The 17,656-nt window shown below is 43.9% G+C and overlaps 1 protein-coding gene across 1 annotated transcript in view; it reads left to right on the top strand.

Annotated features, from left to right (window-relative positions):
- LOC8040270 (unconventional myosin-Ie) overlaps nt 1–17,656 on the top strand; it is a 350,045-nt gene that overhangs the window by 265,384 nt on the left and 67,005 nt on the right. The window contains exons 7-10 of the mRNA XM_029979890.3: nt 9,437–9,514; nt 9,905–9,989; nt 10,653–10,756; nt 12,072–12,204. Of these exons, the coding sequence (XP_029835750.2) occupies nt 9,437–9,514; nt 9,905–9,989; nt 10,653–10,756; nt 12,072–12,204 (400 nt within the window). The remainder of the gene's footprint in view (nt 1–9,436; nt 9,515–9,904; nt 9,990–10,652; nt 10,757–12,071; nt 12,205–17,656) is intronic.

Genomic DNA, 17,656 nt, shown 5'->3' with positions numbered 1-17,656 from the left:
GTGACTCACTGAATCGAACGCCTTTGCTATATCAATAAAAAGTGCGCAAGCAATCTGATGCCTCTCGAAGGCTAGATGTAATTCATCTGAAAAATCTTCCAAAAGTGGCTGTGTCCCACGTCCGTTGACAAACCCATATTGACTGGGCGACAGAATATTAAAGTGATCAAGAAAGGCCGTCATAGTTTGAAAAATATGTTTTCCTAAGATTTGAACAATACAGGGCAAAATGGAAATTGGTCGATAATTGTCAAGTTTTTCATTCTCTCCCCCCTTAAATACGGGCTTCACTAGCGCACTTTTCAAATCAACCGGGATCATTCCGGAGGAAATGAAACCATTTAACATGTGAAGGAGCACAAGTTTTATAGAATCATAATTTCGGCGCAGATCATTTGCACTGATACCATCGATACCGGGCGCCTTGTTAGTTTTGAAACTAAAAAGCAAAGTGCGTAGATCATGTTCAGACATTTCGGGAAGGAATGCCGAGGAAACATTATAATCAAGAAAATCTGCCGTGAACATAGTATCATCCCGAGCTACTCCAGAAAATTTAGAAAAGAACATATTGAAATCCTCTACTAGTTTTGTCGTATTGTTACCAAACACTTTCTCGAGGGAGGCATCTATCGATCTCTTTACACCCGTGCCTCGTAATTGATTTATTAAACTCCAAGTCATTGAAATATTTGACCTTGCTTTAAAAAACTTATCTCGAAAGTATTTTCTTTTTGCTGATCGAATAAGCGCGGTTACACGGTTTCGCATGCTACGGAATTCTTTTTTCAAGTTTGTATTGGTTGGAGATCGCCGACATCTAGCCCAAAGAACATCTTTACAGCGGATAGCTGACAAAATGTCACTTGTTAACCATTCTTGTTCGCTACGACGTCGCCTCAGGGTGATAACCTTTTTAGATTTGTCCTTGAAGTAGTCAAATATATCTCTAAACCTACAGTACACTTCATCAAAGTCTTGAATAGAGAGTAAACTATTCCAATCATAGGTTTTAACCAAATTATCAAATCTAATTTTATCAGTTATTTCCAGTGTTTTTGTTATCGGTGTTGTTGATTTCATCGTGAGTTGGGATGCAAGTTGACACGCCACAAAGTAGTGGTCGGCTAATTTTTGCTCTATTACGGCCGATTTTGCAACAGCATTCGGAGCGCGTATGCTTATATGATCCAGACATGAGGCCACGAGGTGATTATCCAAGAGTTCTTCTCGGGTTGGAGCTAAAATCAGTTCCTCCAGACCTAAATGCGCTAAAAGATTCAGATAGTCACATACAATAGACTTGGCGGGTTGAAGCGTATCAATGTTGAAATCACCTACTAAACAGATGTCGACAGACTGAAAATTGCCAAGTTTATTTTTTAGTTCTTCTAAAAATCTTAAAGGATTAACTGAGGGAGGTCTGTAAAAAGCTAATAAAATCAAGGACCACTTATCATTCCATAGCCTCATAGACAAAGACTCGCAATGGCAAAACTCTACATCAAGTGTTTCAGTACGCCACAAGTCCTTAACAAATATCGCAATTCCTCCTCCTCGTCCAATCGGTCGTGTAAGAAAGAATGATTTATATCCCTGTATCCGGAACTCACCACAGAAATCGTCTTTAACATTGATCTCTGTTAGCACAAAAACATCAAACAGTGGTGACGTATTGTTTACAGTTATTACAAACTGGTCCCAATATTTACGAATACTTCGAATATTTACATGTAAGAGCCCAAGAGTACTATCACTAGCCGGTTCCGAGAAACGTTGAAATGAAGAAAAATCTGAACATTGACGAAACTGTACTTCCATTTATTCGATGCGGTTGTTATCCACTGGCAGTTTTAAGCCGCTTAGCAACAAAAAGAGTTACACAATCAATTCCAGGTCGGCCAACCGGTGGATGCGAACCAGTGACGAGGTTCCTGACTTTTTTTGCAAATAGCTTCCCATTTTTCACCCAAGTGAATTGGTACTGCTTGCTTCTTGCTTTCTCCCGTACCATCCAAAAGAGTTCCCTGTTCTTTCGCGTTAGGCTCTCGTTGAGGAAGAGTTTGGGCAACGAACCCTCTGCTGCCAGAGTTCTCAGCTTACCTCGCGTGGCGAGCCATTGTTCTCTTAGCGACACTGAAGCCAATTTAACCAAGATAACTGGAGGGCCGTCGCGCCGCGATGGCAGACGATGCACCGCCAGTATGTCCCTTGGCTGAAAGTTTTCAAGGCCTAGCTTGCCAGCCAACTCGCCCACAACGGAGACTAAGTTTTCACTTGGGGCATGAGGGAGTCCATGTATCTCAAGGTTTGAGACACGACTGTACTGGTCGCTATCGTTCAGCTCTTCTTTCAGGTGCTCGATGGTCTGAGACTGCTCTGTTACCACGCTCCTTAGCAATGTCGTTTCCTCACGGAGCTCTGTTATCGCTGTTGAGTTGGTAGTGGCTGTAGACAGCAGAGAGTCCTACCGAGCCGACAGAAAGTCTACGGCCTTCTGAACCTCCGTTACTGCGGATTTCAGGCTCTCGACTACCGGCTTCAATGTCAGGAGCTGATTCACCTGAGTTGGTAAGTCGAGGAGGGTGTCAACATTGGCCTTCAGCAAGGTGAGACACTCCAGTTTAGCTTCCAGCGACCGAAGATGTTCCGTACCAGCAGGAGACGCGCATTGTGACGAGCTGGCTTCACTTCGAGACTCATTCCCGCTGTGTCGCTGTCGGCACACACAGCAGCGCCAGACCTCTCGTTTTCCAACAGCCATGGCATTGAATGTGTTTTCCGCAACACCGGAGCAAAGCTTCCCCAGATGATACGATGTTCTGCACTCGGCGCAGGACATGTGCCGACCATCGTTCACAATCTTCTCGTGGCATTGAGCGCACTTGAGTGGAGAAGACATAGCACACACGCAGAAGGGAAAGATGTGAAGTGCTGTACTCCCGTGTCACGTGCGTCGCCTTGATGTGTTGGGCAGGCTTGCGCGAGATGCTTTGCTCACCGTGGAGATCGTCGTGCCAGGCAAGCTCGCGCACAACGGGCGTTCTAGGAGCCGAGCCGGGCGAAGACGCACAGTCACTTAGGCCTACCCGTTGGAATGCTGTCAGCGAAGACGTTGGGGACCCGATCTTGAGCAAAGTCGGTGCCCACCACGACGCAGAGGAATCGTCCGAGTCACAAAAAGCTCGTTGGCGTCAGATGTTCCGATTGAAAGCGATTACGAGTGAAAACTCGCAGAGCAGTAAAAAGGAGCGACGGTTCCTGGGGACTTCTTGAGTACCTCATGTCGTATCTAGATCACTTCGACATACCGAGCGCTATGAAATGCCTTTTGTTGTGACAAACTACGGAAAAAGAATTCGGAATTTTTATGTTCCCTATATATTTAATAGCCTACCGGACGATGTTTACACTGTGGACTCACTAAAAAAACTGAAGCAAATGCTCCGATCTAAAAGTGCAAGTTTTTAACTGTGCTGCGTATGTGCATGTGTTTGTGTGACCATCATCGTTTATATTGTGATGTATGTTGAGCTTGGAAGCTTGCGTGTGTGGGGACGCTTTTTTATCACAAACAGTGGGGTCTTGTCCAACAAGCCTTTTGTCTGGCTTTGACAGACCCGCCTCACTATGAAGTGAACTACACGCGTAAATAAACATTATTATTATTATTATTATTATTATTATTATTATTATTATTATTACGCAATAGAAAACAAATTACATTATACACGCATGTAAAACTAAAACTTGGACTCAACAATAGACCTTGCCGTCAATCCCACATAGCACTGCGCGGCGCAAGGAATACCTTCTCTCTTCTCACTGGGAGTTCAGAGCTCGAAGAAAGCAGTGCAAACATATCCCAAAGCCGATGTATACCTTCTTTTTTTTTTATCGTCCTGCTTTCTTTGCATTTTGGAATCGCAAAAGGGTAAACAAGCAAGAACCACTCCTATCTTTGGATGCCCCTCCATGTGCCGTATATCGGATTGCCGTAGTGCGTCGAAGATGCGATGGGAGGCGCTGCGTATGTCCGACGGTGTATAGTTTTTCATGGAGGTGACGCTTGCAGTACTACTTCGTTTTAGTAGGGCCGCAAAATTAGTTACGCTTAGAGTATTGACACTTTGTTCTCCGTCCTTCATGTGGGCGCCTTCATTTTTGTGTTTCGTGCAGAGAACGGCGCATTTGTCGACCATCGCGATTTAAAGCGACGGCTTCCTGAGCTTGTGATACGGTGTCGAGAATATCGTTTTGCTTTGACACGGACTGTTTTAACACTCTTGCAGCATTGCAAAACCGTTTCGCGCGATTTCAGACCAAGCTTCGGATAACGGATAGCCATGAGTTCAGGCACCAAGACGGCTGGAGTGTCGTTACACTGAAGCGTATTCTATTTAGTGACTCTAGTCTATTTGAAGCGACAAAAAGACGGGCGAAACACATGTAAGCAGACAAGCTGACAGATTCCCCCAAAAGAGGCACACGGAATGTAAAACTTTTTTAAACACTTACGGAGCCCTTAAGGTAGAACACAGCGGTAGCTGAGGTGTGACGTCGGAGCAACTATAGGTGTCCTTTCGGAGCGGAGTGACTGAATGCACGGTACAAGTGCGAGCGCGCACCATTGAGTCCGCATAGGACTTTTGTATTAAACCGAGCAACACACCGGACGAAAATTCTATAGCGTTTTGGAACCAACGAAGGTGTACTAAGCTGAGAGCATTTCAGGTGTCTGCGTAAGACGGGAGCGTGGTTTCGTACGTCACTTTGGTACAAATAGTCACACGTGCTGAACGAAAAGTCCCGAATAAACGGGCGGCGGAGAAAAGCTCACGGGAGAAAAGCTCACCGGAGATAAACTCACCGGAGAAAAGCTCACCGCAAAACCGGCAGATGAGGAAAAAAGCTCACCGATTTTTTTTTTTCTAACTCAGCGGATTTTGCGCCAAACGTTCCCATTTAACCTAATTCGCATTCGTCACTTCATTAAAAATATGTCCACTTCTTTGTAATGCTCTCGAAGTTCATTGGACATATTTACTAATTCCTCAGAATTCAGTAATTACCCATTCTGTATATTAATGAAGCCGCAAGTACAAAATCAGAACATCGTACACCGGTAAAAAAGACAACAATTTATTGACAACCGTCGATAGCTCTGTCAAATAAAGAGGTTTGTTCTTTGCAAGCTAATATGAACAGCGGTGTGGTGAACCGTTTCAGTTCAAAATATTGTGCATTGCCTAATAGATAAGTAGGTGTTTGTAGATGTAATCAGTGTCGGCTACACTGTTTTCTTTCTGTTAATTTCACTAACAAAACTTTAGTTGCAAGAACAGATTGTCCTGTCGTGTTTGTTGTCCTGACTCCGTTGTCGTTCTTTGAGCGGTTATCATCATGTATGACGTTTACCAACTCGCCCTATTCGCTACCGTACAGAAGACTACTTCTTATATAGGTCACGAGTAACAACGGTGCCAGTGTGCGGCTCTGAAAGTCATGGGTAACTCGCCGTAGAAGGGCACTATCACACGAAGGGAACGTCTGGACACACCAGCACGAACGGGTACAAAACGTGCATGTCCATGGAAGAAAGAAATTTCAATTTCTACTGACCGTTCTATCCTGTTTTCAAAGGTTAACAAAAGCTTCAAAGAGGAATTTAGGTATCGCGTTGTTGCGCATGCACTTTCGGATGTTCGCCATTGACAGTTTTGCTTTTTAGGCTTTATGCAGACATTATTAAATTTTCAAACTTTTTTCTGTTCTTCAAGTTCATAAACTTTTGAGTTGGGCTTTCGTTGCCTGCAGAGTAAGCCACAGAAAACACTCGCACGCAATTATTAATTTGGGAGCAATATTATTGAATGAGCTTAACAAATAATACAAAAAAGGACATCATCTTTTTACAAAGCTGACGAATTTTAATGATAATAAATTGATATATGTTACCCATGATCCAATAGCCTCCATATAAAAAGAAGAAAAAAAAATCGGCGAGCTTTTCTTCGCATCCGCTGGGTTTGCGGTGAGCTTTTCTCCGGTGAGCTTATCTCCGGTGAGCTTTTCTCCGGTGAGCTTTTCTCCGGTGAGCTTTTCTCCGGTGAGTTTTTCTCCGGGATTCCGAATAAACAGGGACGAGGAAGTAGACGTGACAAAGTGCACTCTCAAATAAGGCTTATTGCAACAAACACGCACTATTAATAACGTATTTCTGACTCTTCGTTTAGAACAGTAAAGGAAGACCCCTTGGTGGATCCTTGGGGAATGCATTAGCATGACCCTTGAGAAACGCCACAGACGTTAATATATAAAACCCCATAAATTAACAAAACTCCGTATCTGTCAAGTGCATTGACGGGGCACTAACGCACTTGCTCTCCCCTCGCTTTATGATACAGAACGCATAGTTAAATTCAAAGGAAATTTATTTGCCTATCTCCCGAGAATTGTCGTTTGTGCTAATTCTGGATCACATGGGCACCTATCGCAGCGCTTTGCCAGATTGCCGGTGGAGGCTGTTTTACTGTCCATGCATGTTATCTTGCCACCATGCATGATGACCATGCATGTTATCTCGCTTCTTTGTTATCTTTTATCAGCGGCCCCTGGAATGTTTGGGGGAGTGCTGAAACTGGCCCGCGTGGAAAATGGCCAGCGCGCGAAACCGTGAAGTGTACCACTAAAGGCCCGTTCACACTCTTGCGACCTCTTAAACCTGGGTTCCTTTAAACTTCTTAAACCGGAGAACACACTGGCGCCATCTATTGCGAAGCAGTGTAAACCCGGCGGTCCGGCATATCTTTTTTTATTTCTCGCGCGTTATCCTTTCTTTTTTGGCTCGAAAAACTTTTGTCAATGTTATAAACGAGCCTTTCTATGGGTATAACGCACATTTGACCTCGGAAATCCCGCAAAACCTTCGCTCTTGTGAAATGCAGTTCCAGGGTCACCGCATAGATGGCGCCACAATGCCAGTGCGTTCCCTCATTCTAAAAACATTTAAGAAGTTGTAAGATATCTCGTTTCTCTCAGTCGTACTCGGTCGCAAGAGTGTGAACGAGCCTTTACAGCTATCGCTGTAATATTGCTGTGAAAAAATGAAGAATCAATTGCAAACGTGTCGTGCGTCCCCAGCAGTCATCCCCGCACTCTCAGTTTATGATATCGATCAAGAGCGGAGAGTTCGACCTTCTTTTCTTCTTAAACAAAAAGGTTTTCTGACTGACGGGCCGATAAAGAGCATCTCAGACGTAAACCACCTCACATCAGAGCAGGCTTGTACGGTACCCATTGCAAGTAATCAAATTACTTAAATCAATTACTTTTTAAAGTAATCTTGTAATCATTTAAGCACACTTATTCGAAAGTATTCACAAGAGTAATCTGACTGCTTTTGGGAGTACTAAAATGACTCGTAACCGTCACTATTTTTTCCCCTTCTCCTAATTGTGCTCTTTGTTCGTACAAGTTTTCTGCCAAGGAATTTTCGAACCAACTCTCCGACTGGAGCATGGTTTACCGAAATTAGTGGATTAAGAAGATAAGCTGTTTATGATACGGTAATTTTGATCCAGTAATATAAAGTTCTAGGGAACCGTTTTTTGCACATCGGATACGCTACGACGGCTTCCCCGGTACGAACTGCGCACTGTGCGAGTCTTTTGCGTTAGCGCATGCGCAGCTCGTACCGGGGGACCCATCGTGCCGTAATCGGATGTGCAAACACGGTTTCCTAAAACTCCCTAATGAATAGTACGAAATATAGTTATACTAAAACCGGCAGAAAAATCTGTCGTTTTCAATATCTGAATTAATCGGAAAAGTGATGGTTACTTTTTCTAGTAAGGACCAATCACTTTTTCGATCGAGTAATCTGATCGAATACTTTTAGCCAAGTGTAATTGTTATTGTAATCAATTGCTTTTCTGGGGCCCTGAGGGCCCTTGCGGGTATTTGTAAATAAATAAATAAAGTCTGTACAAGACTGCATCGGTCCCATAAAAGTGAAGTGTAACACGAACGAACGAAGGAACCACAACCGACTGCGCGTCCCCCCTCCCCCTCCCCCCCCCCCCCCCCCCCCCAAAAAAAAAGAACTCTTTTATGCGCAGCGCACACACGCAATCACGCGGGTGCAGGCAAGTGGTCAAGACGGGCAGAAAGGAACCCGTGCAACCAAGCCGGGTTTTCATTTGCTTGGCTTGTCTTCATTGCTGGATTTTTTTTTCTACGTCTCCCGAAGGTCATTCCCTTTCCCTACGTCCGGTATTTCGGGAAGTCGCATCAAAGGGCAATCTAGCGAAGCCTATTCATGGGCCACGTTCGTTTCTCCGCCGATCGTTATGCTCGCTTTTGTTGCGCCGGCTGTACGGGTGACCCAACTTGTTTTGACGTCACTGTTTTTGGTCAGTTGAACACGTGTGTACGCATGTACACACGCGTTCCAAATGCATGCATGTGTACATATGTACACATGCATGCATTTACGGGCCCCAGGTTGGGTACACAAGCCTTCCGGTATGGGCAGCATTGCCTTTTGTGGCCCAGTATGCCTGCGTACCCCCCCCCCCCCCTTTTAAGTACAAATAAAATATTATTATTAGTATTATCACCTTTTTTGTGGTGTTTTGCGCATGATGTCATCTTCCCAGATGATGTTTTTCGTGATTGTTTCATGTATGTTTTCATGTTCGAATTTTGAACTTGCAGGAGTCATTTCTGACGAAATTCCCGGAATCCAAACTCCCTGATGCCTTGAAGCCTTATCCTGACGCTTATCTCAATTACATTTTGGTTTTAAGCACTAGCTGCCCGCAATTGTCATTTCTAGCGTGTTCTTATGTCCTCTACATGTAGGAACCTTTTTTAATGGTTGACCAGGACTACTTTGCATGACACTTCCATCTACCTTGGTACCTCTGTTGGATTTATGCAAACATGTTAATAGCGAACACAAATATTTTTACATCAAACCAATTTTTATTTCGCTCAGTTGTGGAGAGAAAAAGAGAGAAACAGAGAAAGAAAATATGCATTCTTATTCAGTCCGTTTAGTCCAGGAGGAAGGCACGAAAACAACCGGCGAAGTGTATCTTGATGTGGATTCTGCCAAGCTACGTTAACAGTCTACGTCAGGAGTATATATGCCACGCTGCTTGATGGACTGTAGCACGAATACGCAACTATTGATGCTGTATTAATCGATCGAAACTCACACGTGGTCAGCGCTGTATTCTTTTAACTTACGTGTACTATGTTTATTCGCCCTGTGTGTATTGCTAATATTTGAAATAGTTAAAATTTGCACCGAGCGCGCCGTCCATGTTTTTTGTCCCGTGAGCCAATTATTCGATCGTTTCTACATAATTTCTACCTCATGATCCCAGAGCGCTTCTGATGCTTTTGGGAACTTCCTTCTTTGACCCAGGGCAAATACGTGGAAATACAGTTCAGTCGTGGCGGAACCCCTGAAGGCGGTCGCATCTCCAACTTTCTGCTCGAAAAGGTGAGCTTTATTTGATGCAAGCTGCCAGTGGTCTGAGTGATATCAGTTCGGGTCGGGAGTAGTCGAGTCGAGTCGAATCGGGTCGGGTCGGGTCGGGTCGGGTCGGGTCGGGTCGGGTCGGGTCGGGTCGGGTCGGGTCGGGTCGAGCCAGAACTTTCTGGGTAAGGTCGGTTAGGTCGGCTCGAATTGGGTCGGAATTGGTCGGATTGCCAAATAATTGCTTTAGATATTTCTATTATGATATCAGTTACATTGGTTGAATCATACAAATTTAGGCCTTAACGCAATGAGGATAGTGCCATTTTTTGTGTGTGTTTTATATAGTACTCCGGCAAAAACGCCTTAACTCGCGCGTTTTACTGATTGTGTTTCTTCTGTTCCTTTTTGCAGTCGAGGGTCGTGAGTCAGAGCTCCCTTGAAAGGAACTTCCACATCTTCTACCAAGTGTGTTATGGTGCATCACCCGAAATGAAGAGTAAGCATTTTTCTGATAATTAATGTGATTATTTCCCCTCGATTCATAATGATACCACGCTGCTTACCACGCTTGAGATGGAGCAAGTGCAGTACCCCCCGAAGGATGTTGTTATCATTTCTGGGAGTGGATTTTGGGTGTCGAGTTATTGTCTCGATTCAGTCTTGCGTAAACACTCTATTTTAGTGCTTGTGTAAACATTACTTCAATATGACTTACAGTGGAAATATAATACTGAAATTACAAAATTAATGGAGGGAAAAGAGGGAATGACATGCGCATGGTTCTTTTTTTTAAATTTTGCTTGAGAAAACTGTGATACAATTAATAAGTATATTTTAAAACTCTAAATTCGACGAATCAGTGCCGCAAAAACTACGCACAAGCCACATAGGCTAATGCAGGAACCTATAGTTGTACATAATTAAGATATGTGACGTAAAATTTATTGATTCATTGATTGGTAAGAAAAGAAGAACTTTACGTTTTGCAAAGTGTTAACAGAAGGAGTAAGAACTGTATCATTTTATACCTTTTTTTTAATGTTTTCAATGTGCGCAAGATGTTCGCGTTAAAGTAGCGGAGAAGAGTTTCGGTCTGTTATACATGCCTACCTGATGTTCCCTTACATTGACATTTTATTCTACGCTGATTGGTTCTCAGAAAACCTGGGCGTGGCCAACCCGGATTACTACACCTACCTCAACCAAAGCGGAGTCTACAAGCTGGAAGGCACGAACGATGCACATGACTTTCAAGAAACCCTGGTGAGTTTTGCAGTATATATATAAAAAAAACACGAAAGGCGTTTAAGGAAAACTTAAAAGAAAGCGTATATGCGGGTTACATTGATGCAAATTTTCTTAGAAGGGCAAGTTGATGAACTGTGCTTTTGGTGTCTAAGCTAGGTGGCGCAAGCTACCACCCGTTACAAAGGGTACAGCCATTGGCATCTATCCATTCATTGGTACGGGTGTTTTTGAAAGAAAAGAAAATGTTTTTTTTTGGCTCGCATAAATAAACTATACGCATCGTAGAAACCTGAAATTCCGTGGGAGTGTGACGCTAGCGGTACTGAGAAATGTTTCAGCATAAACTCATCGAAAAAAAAAAAATAGACAATTTCTTGATAAGCCTACGTTTACCTAAGCCTAATATCATCAAAACTAGAAACGACACTGTGAGCGCCTGTAGCATGTATTGAACTGAAAACTATTTGTCAGCAAAAAAAGAAAACAGCTGGTATTATCTTATCTGTTGCAATGTTTTCCTTTCGCTGATTAAGTGCCATATGCGACCATAATGTATTGTCTTATTTTCATAATATTAGGCATTCATTTCATAATACTCATTTTTTATTTTCATAATATTAGGCATTTCACTTCATAATATTAGGCGTCGGCTCATAAAAAAAATTCGCACTTCTCTTTTATCATTTGATCCAGGCAACGTCCTATTTCCAAACTTTCGCGTTCCACCTCTAGTTTCTCATTCTCACGGAGTTTCAGCTGTCATCGATGCGTAGCTTATCTACGCGGGCCATAAAAACATGGCTATCTTTTCTCCCAGACACTCAATAGGTACATCAAAGGGGAAACCTGAAGGCCCTTCAAGATCTTCACTGCCTAGGCCTTTAAAGAATCGAAGAAATAGAAGAAGCCAAAGGGCACCTCAACGGTATTAGCGCACACGTAGAGAATACCGTTTAGATGTTTAAAGAATGCGCTAATACCGTTAGATGTTTAAATACCAACTAGCCCAATTATCAATCCTTGCCAAAGGGGACGCACACAGTCGGGGACATATAGCAAGCTGATTCGTCTATTCCATCAAAGCCCTCGGTCCAAGGACTTTCGATGATTCCCGTGAAACAGGGGAATGGTACCATCGTTTCACGGGCCACTTCAAAGGCCTCGAAATAATCGGCGAAATACCTGCTGCTGATTTCGCCGATTCACGCGTGTCCGGTTTGTGCACACGCGCAGCGCTTCTCACTATAGGTGTGGGCATACGCTGACTTGTTTATAAACAGCGTGTTGGTCTCTGTAGGGACAAAACATGCTTTTCTTTTGTTACTTGCAGAAAGCCATGACCGTTATGGGCATGACCGAAGACGAGCAGACGCAGTTCCTTTACGTCGTCATGGGTGTGCTTCACATGGGCATGATCACATTCGTGGAGAAGGGCAACTATGCCGTCGTTGAAGACGACCAGTGTGAGTACGCGCACGAAGGCGGCGTCTTTTTATCTCCGTTGAATGCAGCGCAACGTGTCGCATTAAATTGAAAGGGGGGGGGGGGGGGGGGGGGGGCACAACGTCAGCCTACTCGATGTGCTATGGACATAATCAGATTAATAGTGTTTCAAATATCTGGACTTCTTAAAATTATTTACCGAATCTCCGCAATGACGTCGTATTGAATATTTGACGTAATGTGCAGTCAATCGAATTTCCGTGTCAGTTGACTCTACTACAATCGGCACACACTATTATTGCGCATTGTTTACCGAGTTAGTGCTGAATGTGTGAGAACATATGGTAGCTCTTCAAGACACGCACAAACAAAAGAAAGTGCGCAGCACTTAGTGGTGTTCAGTTAATCTTTTGAAGCATAAAATGTTTTTTAACGCTAGTTTCTAATCCCAAACTTGTCTCCTTCCGTCCATGCATTTCCCGCTAAATCTAGAGGGCTGAATTGATATCACGAGACCTATACACGAGTTCCGTTTCCCAGCTAAATTTAGCGGGAAAGTTGATGTCCCATGACCTGACGTCACGGGACTTACAGACCAATTCAGTGCGCCCGCTAAATTTAGCAGAAAAATTGATGTCACGCCACCTGTACACCAATTCACTTTCCCCGCCTAATTTAGCGGGAAAATTCACGTCATGACATCTACATTAATCCAGTTTCCCCCACTAAATATAGTAGGGAAATCCACGTCACATGACCTACACAACCAACAGTTCTCGCTAAATTTAGCGGAAAAATATACGTCAGGTGATACACCAATTCCTTATAATGCGTTTCATGCGTTATATGGCTTTAAAAGTAAAAATCGCTACTTTTTTTTTTTTTTTTTGTGGGGGGGGGGGGGTTGTTTTTCAGCATTACCATGTAATCTGAAACCCCTTTGGAGTCTCTCACACCTTAAAAAAGAACGCGGGGCGGGGCGAACCCCCTGCATCTCATTATCGTTCCGCAACCAATGAGATTACGGCGTTAGCCGGTACGAGCACCAACCAACCGATAACGAAGCGAGAAGTTTTCGGTGCCTGTAGTTTTCAGGTTTCCTCCACGTACCCAGCAGTGTCGCCATACTCTAGAAGAGAGTCAAACGAACTACCGTTGTAGAAAATGTTCTCGAACTTTACTGTTCCCTACTTTCTATTTTAAATTTATTTCTCGCTGACATGCATTTTTTTTGCGGGGTTTCAAGATTAGGTAAATTCATACTCTAGCAACGCTAGCCATTTGAACTGTCATTAAGCCAATGATCGTTAACATCTCCGAACTGTCATTGTGCTCAACTAAGTTGTCCGGTGTTACACGGTACATATATGCCTAGCAACCCCAGTTGAGATGCGCATCAAAGAACACGGTTGAAACCGAAACGAAAGCAAAACTTATGTCTCATTACCTTTCTTTATTTCAAGGGATGCAGATGAGTATAATGCACACTTTTCATACGTTATACACTTCTAAAACAAAACAAAATGAATTCCTTTTTTGTTGTTGTTGTTGTTGTTGTTTTCAGAGTAAAGAAACGACAATCAGGACGTTTCACGCAAATTCAAGCGAGGGAGAAATCTTTTGGGCACCGACTTATGGCCAGCGGCGAATCAGTTCGCGATCCTCCGCGCGTGGCATGTGCTCGCAATCCATCAGCGGGGGCTGATTTGCCGATTGCAAAGGGACCTATGTTAAAGGTACCTTTAATTATGCTGGTCGTGTGAATGGGGTATTAAGAGCTGCTGCCAACGCTATGAGCTCGCGCTTCTTGCCTTCGCTGTGGTACTACATAAGGTGAAATGGAGTACAACCGAGGCAGGCCAGCTCAGTTAAACTCATAGAGTTATTATAATGTACGCTAGAGGTTCAACTGGCGCTATTGTGCTGATGTAAATTGAAGCAGACAGCAACCAGTCGAAAACTGACTTCCGGTAATGCATTTCTATGGGAATAAGCGAGTGCTTTTTCTGTCTGCGCTGATTATAAGAGCAAATATCACGAATAATTCGTACGTGCTAGGTAGCTTGGAACATTTCTCAGACAGGCAGACGAAAGAATTGGTCAGTTACGGCGTTTTTATTTGAAATTTGTGGCATGAAAAACGGTGCTAAAACTACTTCGTACATGTATTTATGTGCACTGTCGGACACTGTTAGCGCGAACACGGCGTCGGTGCTTTCTAGCATGGGCGATATACGTGCCAAACGAACGAAGGACATCTGGAAAGGTGAGAGAGACGGCAAGGAGTACGCGGCAACATTGGATAAGTAACTCCTTGTGCCTGCAGACGATCAAAATAAATTGAAAGCCACATAATATAGTCTGATTTCCAATAAATAAGTACTGGTTTATTTTTTTCTGCTCATGAATATGTGCGAAGATGCTTGTTCTGGATTCAAATCATCACCCGCACGCTCCAAATCTTTTCAAATAGGAAGAAGCCAGAAAACAGGTGGGCGATAAAAAGTGCCCGACATAGGAAATGATACAAATACACACCTTTTGTAGCTCACGTACTTTATTTTTTACGTTCGAATGCTTTTTTAACCGATCGTAAAGATGCGCAAGACGGAGTCATTTTCATATAATGACAGGACGGACATATTAGCAATATATAAGCGCCACCGGAACGCTAGCTAACCTTGAACACACTCTACATTTCTTTCGATCGTTATTTTGCTTAGAATCGCCGCTCGTTTTTACATACCTGCCATGGTACAGAGGTTGGGGCCTGAAATACGGCGAAGTTTAACATCGTTCACTGGTAAAGAAAAATGCTGTAACTAAAGCAGTTCCACATTTATAATATTAATAAACGTACATACTATGCAGTACAACCGAAATAACAAAAGTTATTTATGTTATTTTCCGGCGAAGAGACAAAATGCACGCGCGTTTTCCCATAGGAATGCACAGGAGCCCCGCAAAGGTAGACTGGTTGGTGTCTGCTTCAATTTGCCTCCAGGAAGTCGCATAGACACTAGCGCCAGTTGAACTTCTAGCGTATTTATAATAACTGTGTGGTTGAACTCAAAGATTGTTAGCGGCTCAATGACAGTTGGCGCCGCCACTGCGTAACTCCGGCCGATCGCGATTGAGCCAGCTGTTGTTGGCTTAATGACATTTGAGAGCGCTAGTGTAACTAGGTATATTAGCAGACTGTGCGCTGCGGAGAGCGGGCCTGGCGGGCACGTGCTCGATCCATGCTTCGAAGTGACGGCACTCGCAAGCAAAGCGTAGCTGTAGAATGGGGAGAGGAAGTCGTCTGCTTCTTGCGGTGACGTCAGAACAACGCCGAGCTGTGATTGGCTTTGATTGGAGGATTGTAGTTAGACCTTAATGCTAGATGCCCCGAGGTCTTCCCACTATATATATATATTTCTTTTTCGATCAGCCAATAAGAGCTCGGTGTTCTGACATTGTCGCAACCTCTGTGGAAGAAGCAGACGAACTTGCGTTTTTTGCATACTCTGTTTTATCATCGACTCCAGAAAACAAAACTGACTAAGGTCGACATGAGCGTGGAGAGGAACCAAATTAAACCCATGCTTCACGTACCTACACATTGAGCAGAAGAACAAATACGAAACAAAAACCTATACCCAAACCACGGAAACAAAGGAAATAAACTTCCCCCCCCCCCCCCCCCCCACACACACACACAATAAGACAAAAAAATGATTAAAAAAACGGCATAAAAAACAAGAAAAAGTGGATAATTTATGGTTCACCTCGGACGAAAATCAACGGGTCACTAGGTTTTCTCGATACGGAGAAACTTTTCCTTTTCCACATACACCCGTCTCAGAAGACCGGAACGCTACAAAGAGAGGAAAAAAAAAAAAAAGAAACAGACCTCAGGTTTAAAAAAAAAAAAATAAAAACAAGGAATGACTTTAAGCGATCCGGCTAATGACTTTAATGAAGCCCGGAGGATCTCGAGTAATTTCCCATCCCTCATCCTGGCTTTGTTTCATCGTCGAGTGGCTGCTATGCCCCACGGGCACTAGACTCCGTCTCGCCGCGTAACTTGACAAACGGCGAAGGCTACGGTCCCAGTCATCCAATCAGCGCACCGGAGGGGCACAGGTGACTATACTTCATCTCCTCACTAGCTGCGCGCAGTGCTGTCGAAGCCACGGGCGGGAGAGAGCCGTTTTTGTGCCAATTTTGAGCGACGAGGTAGTCACCTCCGATGTGGACAAAAGCAACTTCTGGGACACACAAAAGAAGGTCTGGGTAAGACGGGAGTTCCTCCTTCCCCTCTTTTCCGTCTGCCACGTGCCTCGCCTCCGTCGCTCTGATTGGCTGGGAAGGGCCGTAGCCTATAGGCTCTTTGCCAAGTTACGGCGAATCGAGGGTGTACAACTTCGAAAAACTTAGCCGCCGCAGCTTTCGCATTCTCGCTTTCGGTTTACTCCGCTTTCAGCTTATGGTGGAGCGCAACGGACGCTACCACCCCACCCAGGCCAATCAAACAATGCGAATTTGTCACGTGACTACGCGGCAACTGAAGGATCCTAGCGAATGACTAGGCTTCCGAGGGACACGTGACACTCAAGTGACGTTGGATTGGCTGGTATTGCGCGTAGAGTCCGCTGCAGTCCGTTGTATGAGGGGAAGCGGGGGGTAGGCCTTCTTCGTCTTTTTCTTCCAAAACTTTAGCGTGTTATATTTTTTTATAGTATTGCGTCGGGTGCAGCGAAGGATGTAATAGAGTCGGGTTCTTTAAGGAGAGAACGAGAAGAAGGCGAGAACTCGGAACAGTGAGAAGAGAAATGCGACGGGGAATACGAAATGAGGCTCAAGTAAGCTGGCAGATAAATAAGAAACGAACAAAAAAAATATATTGGTACGGCGATTGCGTGTGTTGCGCATCTCAAAAACTGACCCGATTTCGAAATGTCGGAGAACACGGTTTCAGACTACATACATATTTTCACCCTCTGTTTTTTTTTATTTCTTTTTGATCGCGTTTTAAGTCTCCTTTTCGTTGTCTCCATACGTTGAAAATTACACATATATGTAATCTCCGCGGACTCGAATGCATATCGCGATCGGCACCGTGCGTTCTGCGAGATTTGAAAAAGCGACGGGGAGGCCAAGTTGAAGTGTATATATAAGCTCGTATCTGCATTTTCCGGACGTATACGCTTATATGTGTACGTTAGCTCATTCGTGCATCCTTGTTTCCCTCTCTTTTCCTCTCTTTAATATCCGAAAGTTGATGGAGATGTTGCCACATACTTCACACTGTAGTTACCCGACCTCCCTCTTCAATGTTTGCTTTTCCCGCATTATGATTGGCGTCATCTGAGCAGACTAGTACGATAGTCATTACAAGTAATCAAATACCTCGTTATCGTTTACTTTTTTTGATCATTTTGTAATCCTTTGAATGCATTTATTAGGAAGGAAATTACCAGAGTCGTC

This window comes from Ixodes scapularis, unplaced genomic scaffold (assembly GCF_016920785.2).
Source record: "Ixodes scapularis isolate PalLabHiFi unplaced genomic scaffold, ASM1692078v2 PGA_scaffold11__112_contigs__length_91849675, whole genome shotgun sequence".
In the NCBI taxonomy this organism is placed as follows: Eukaryota; Metazoa; Arthropoda; class Arachnida; order Ixodida; family Ixodidae; genus Ixodes; species Ixodes scapularis.
The sequence above is the reverse complement of the archived record's forward strand: the minus strand, read 5'-3'. Positions and strand labels throughout refer to the sequence as shown.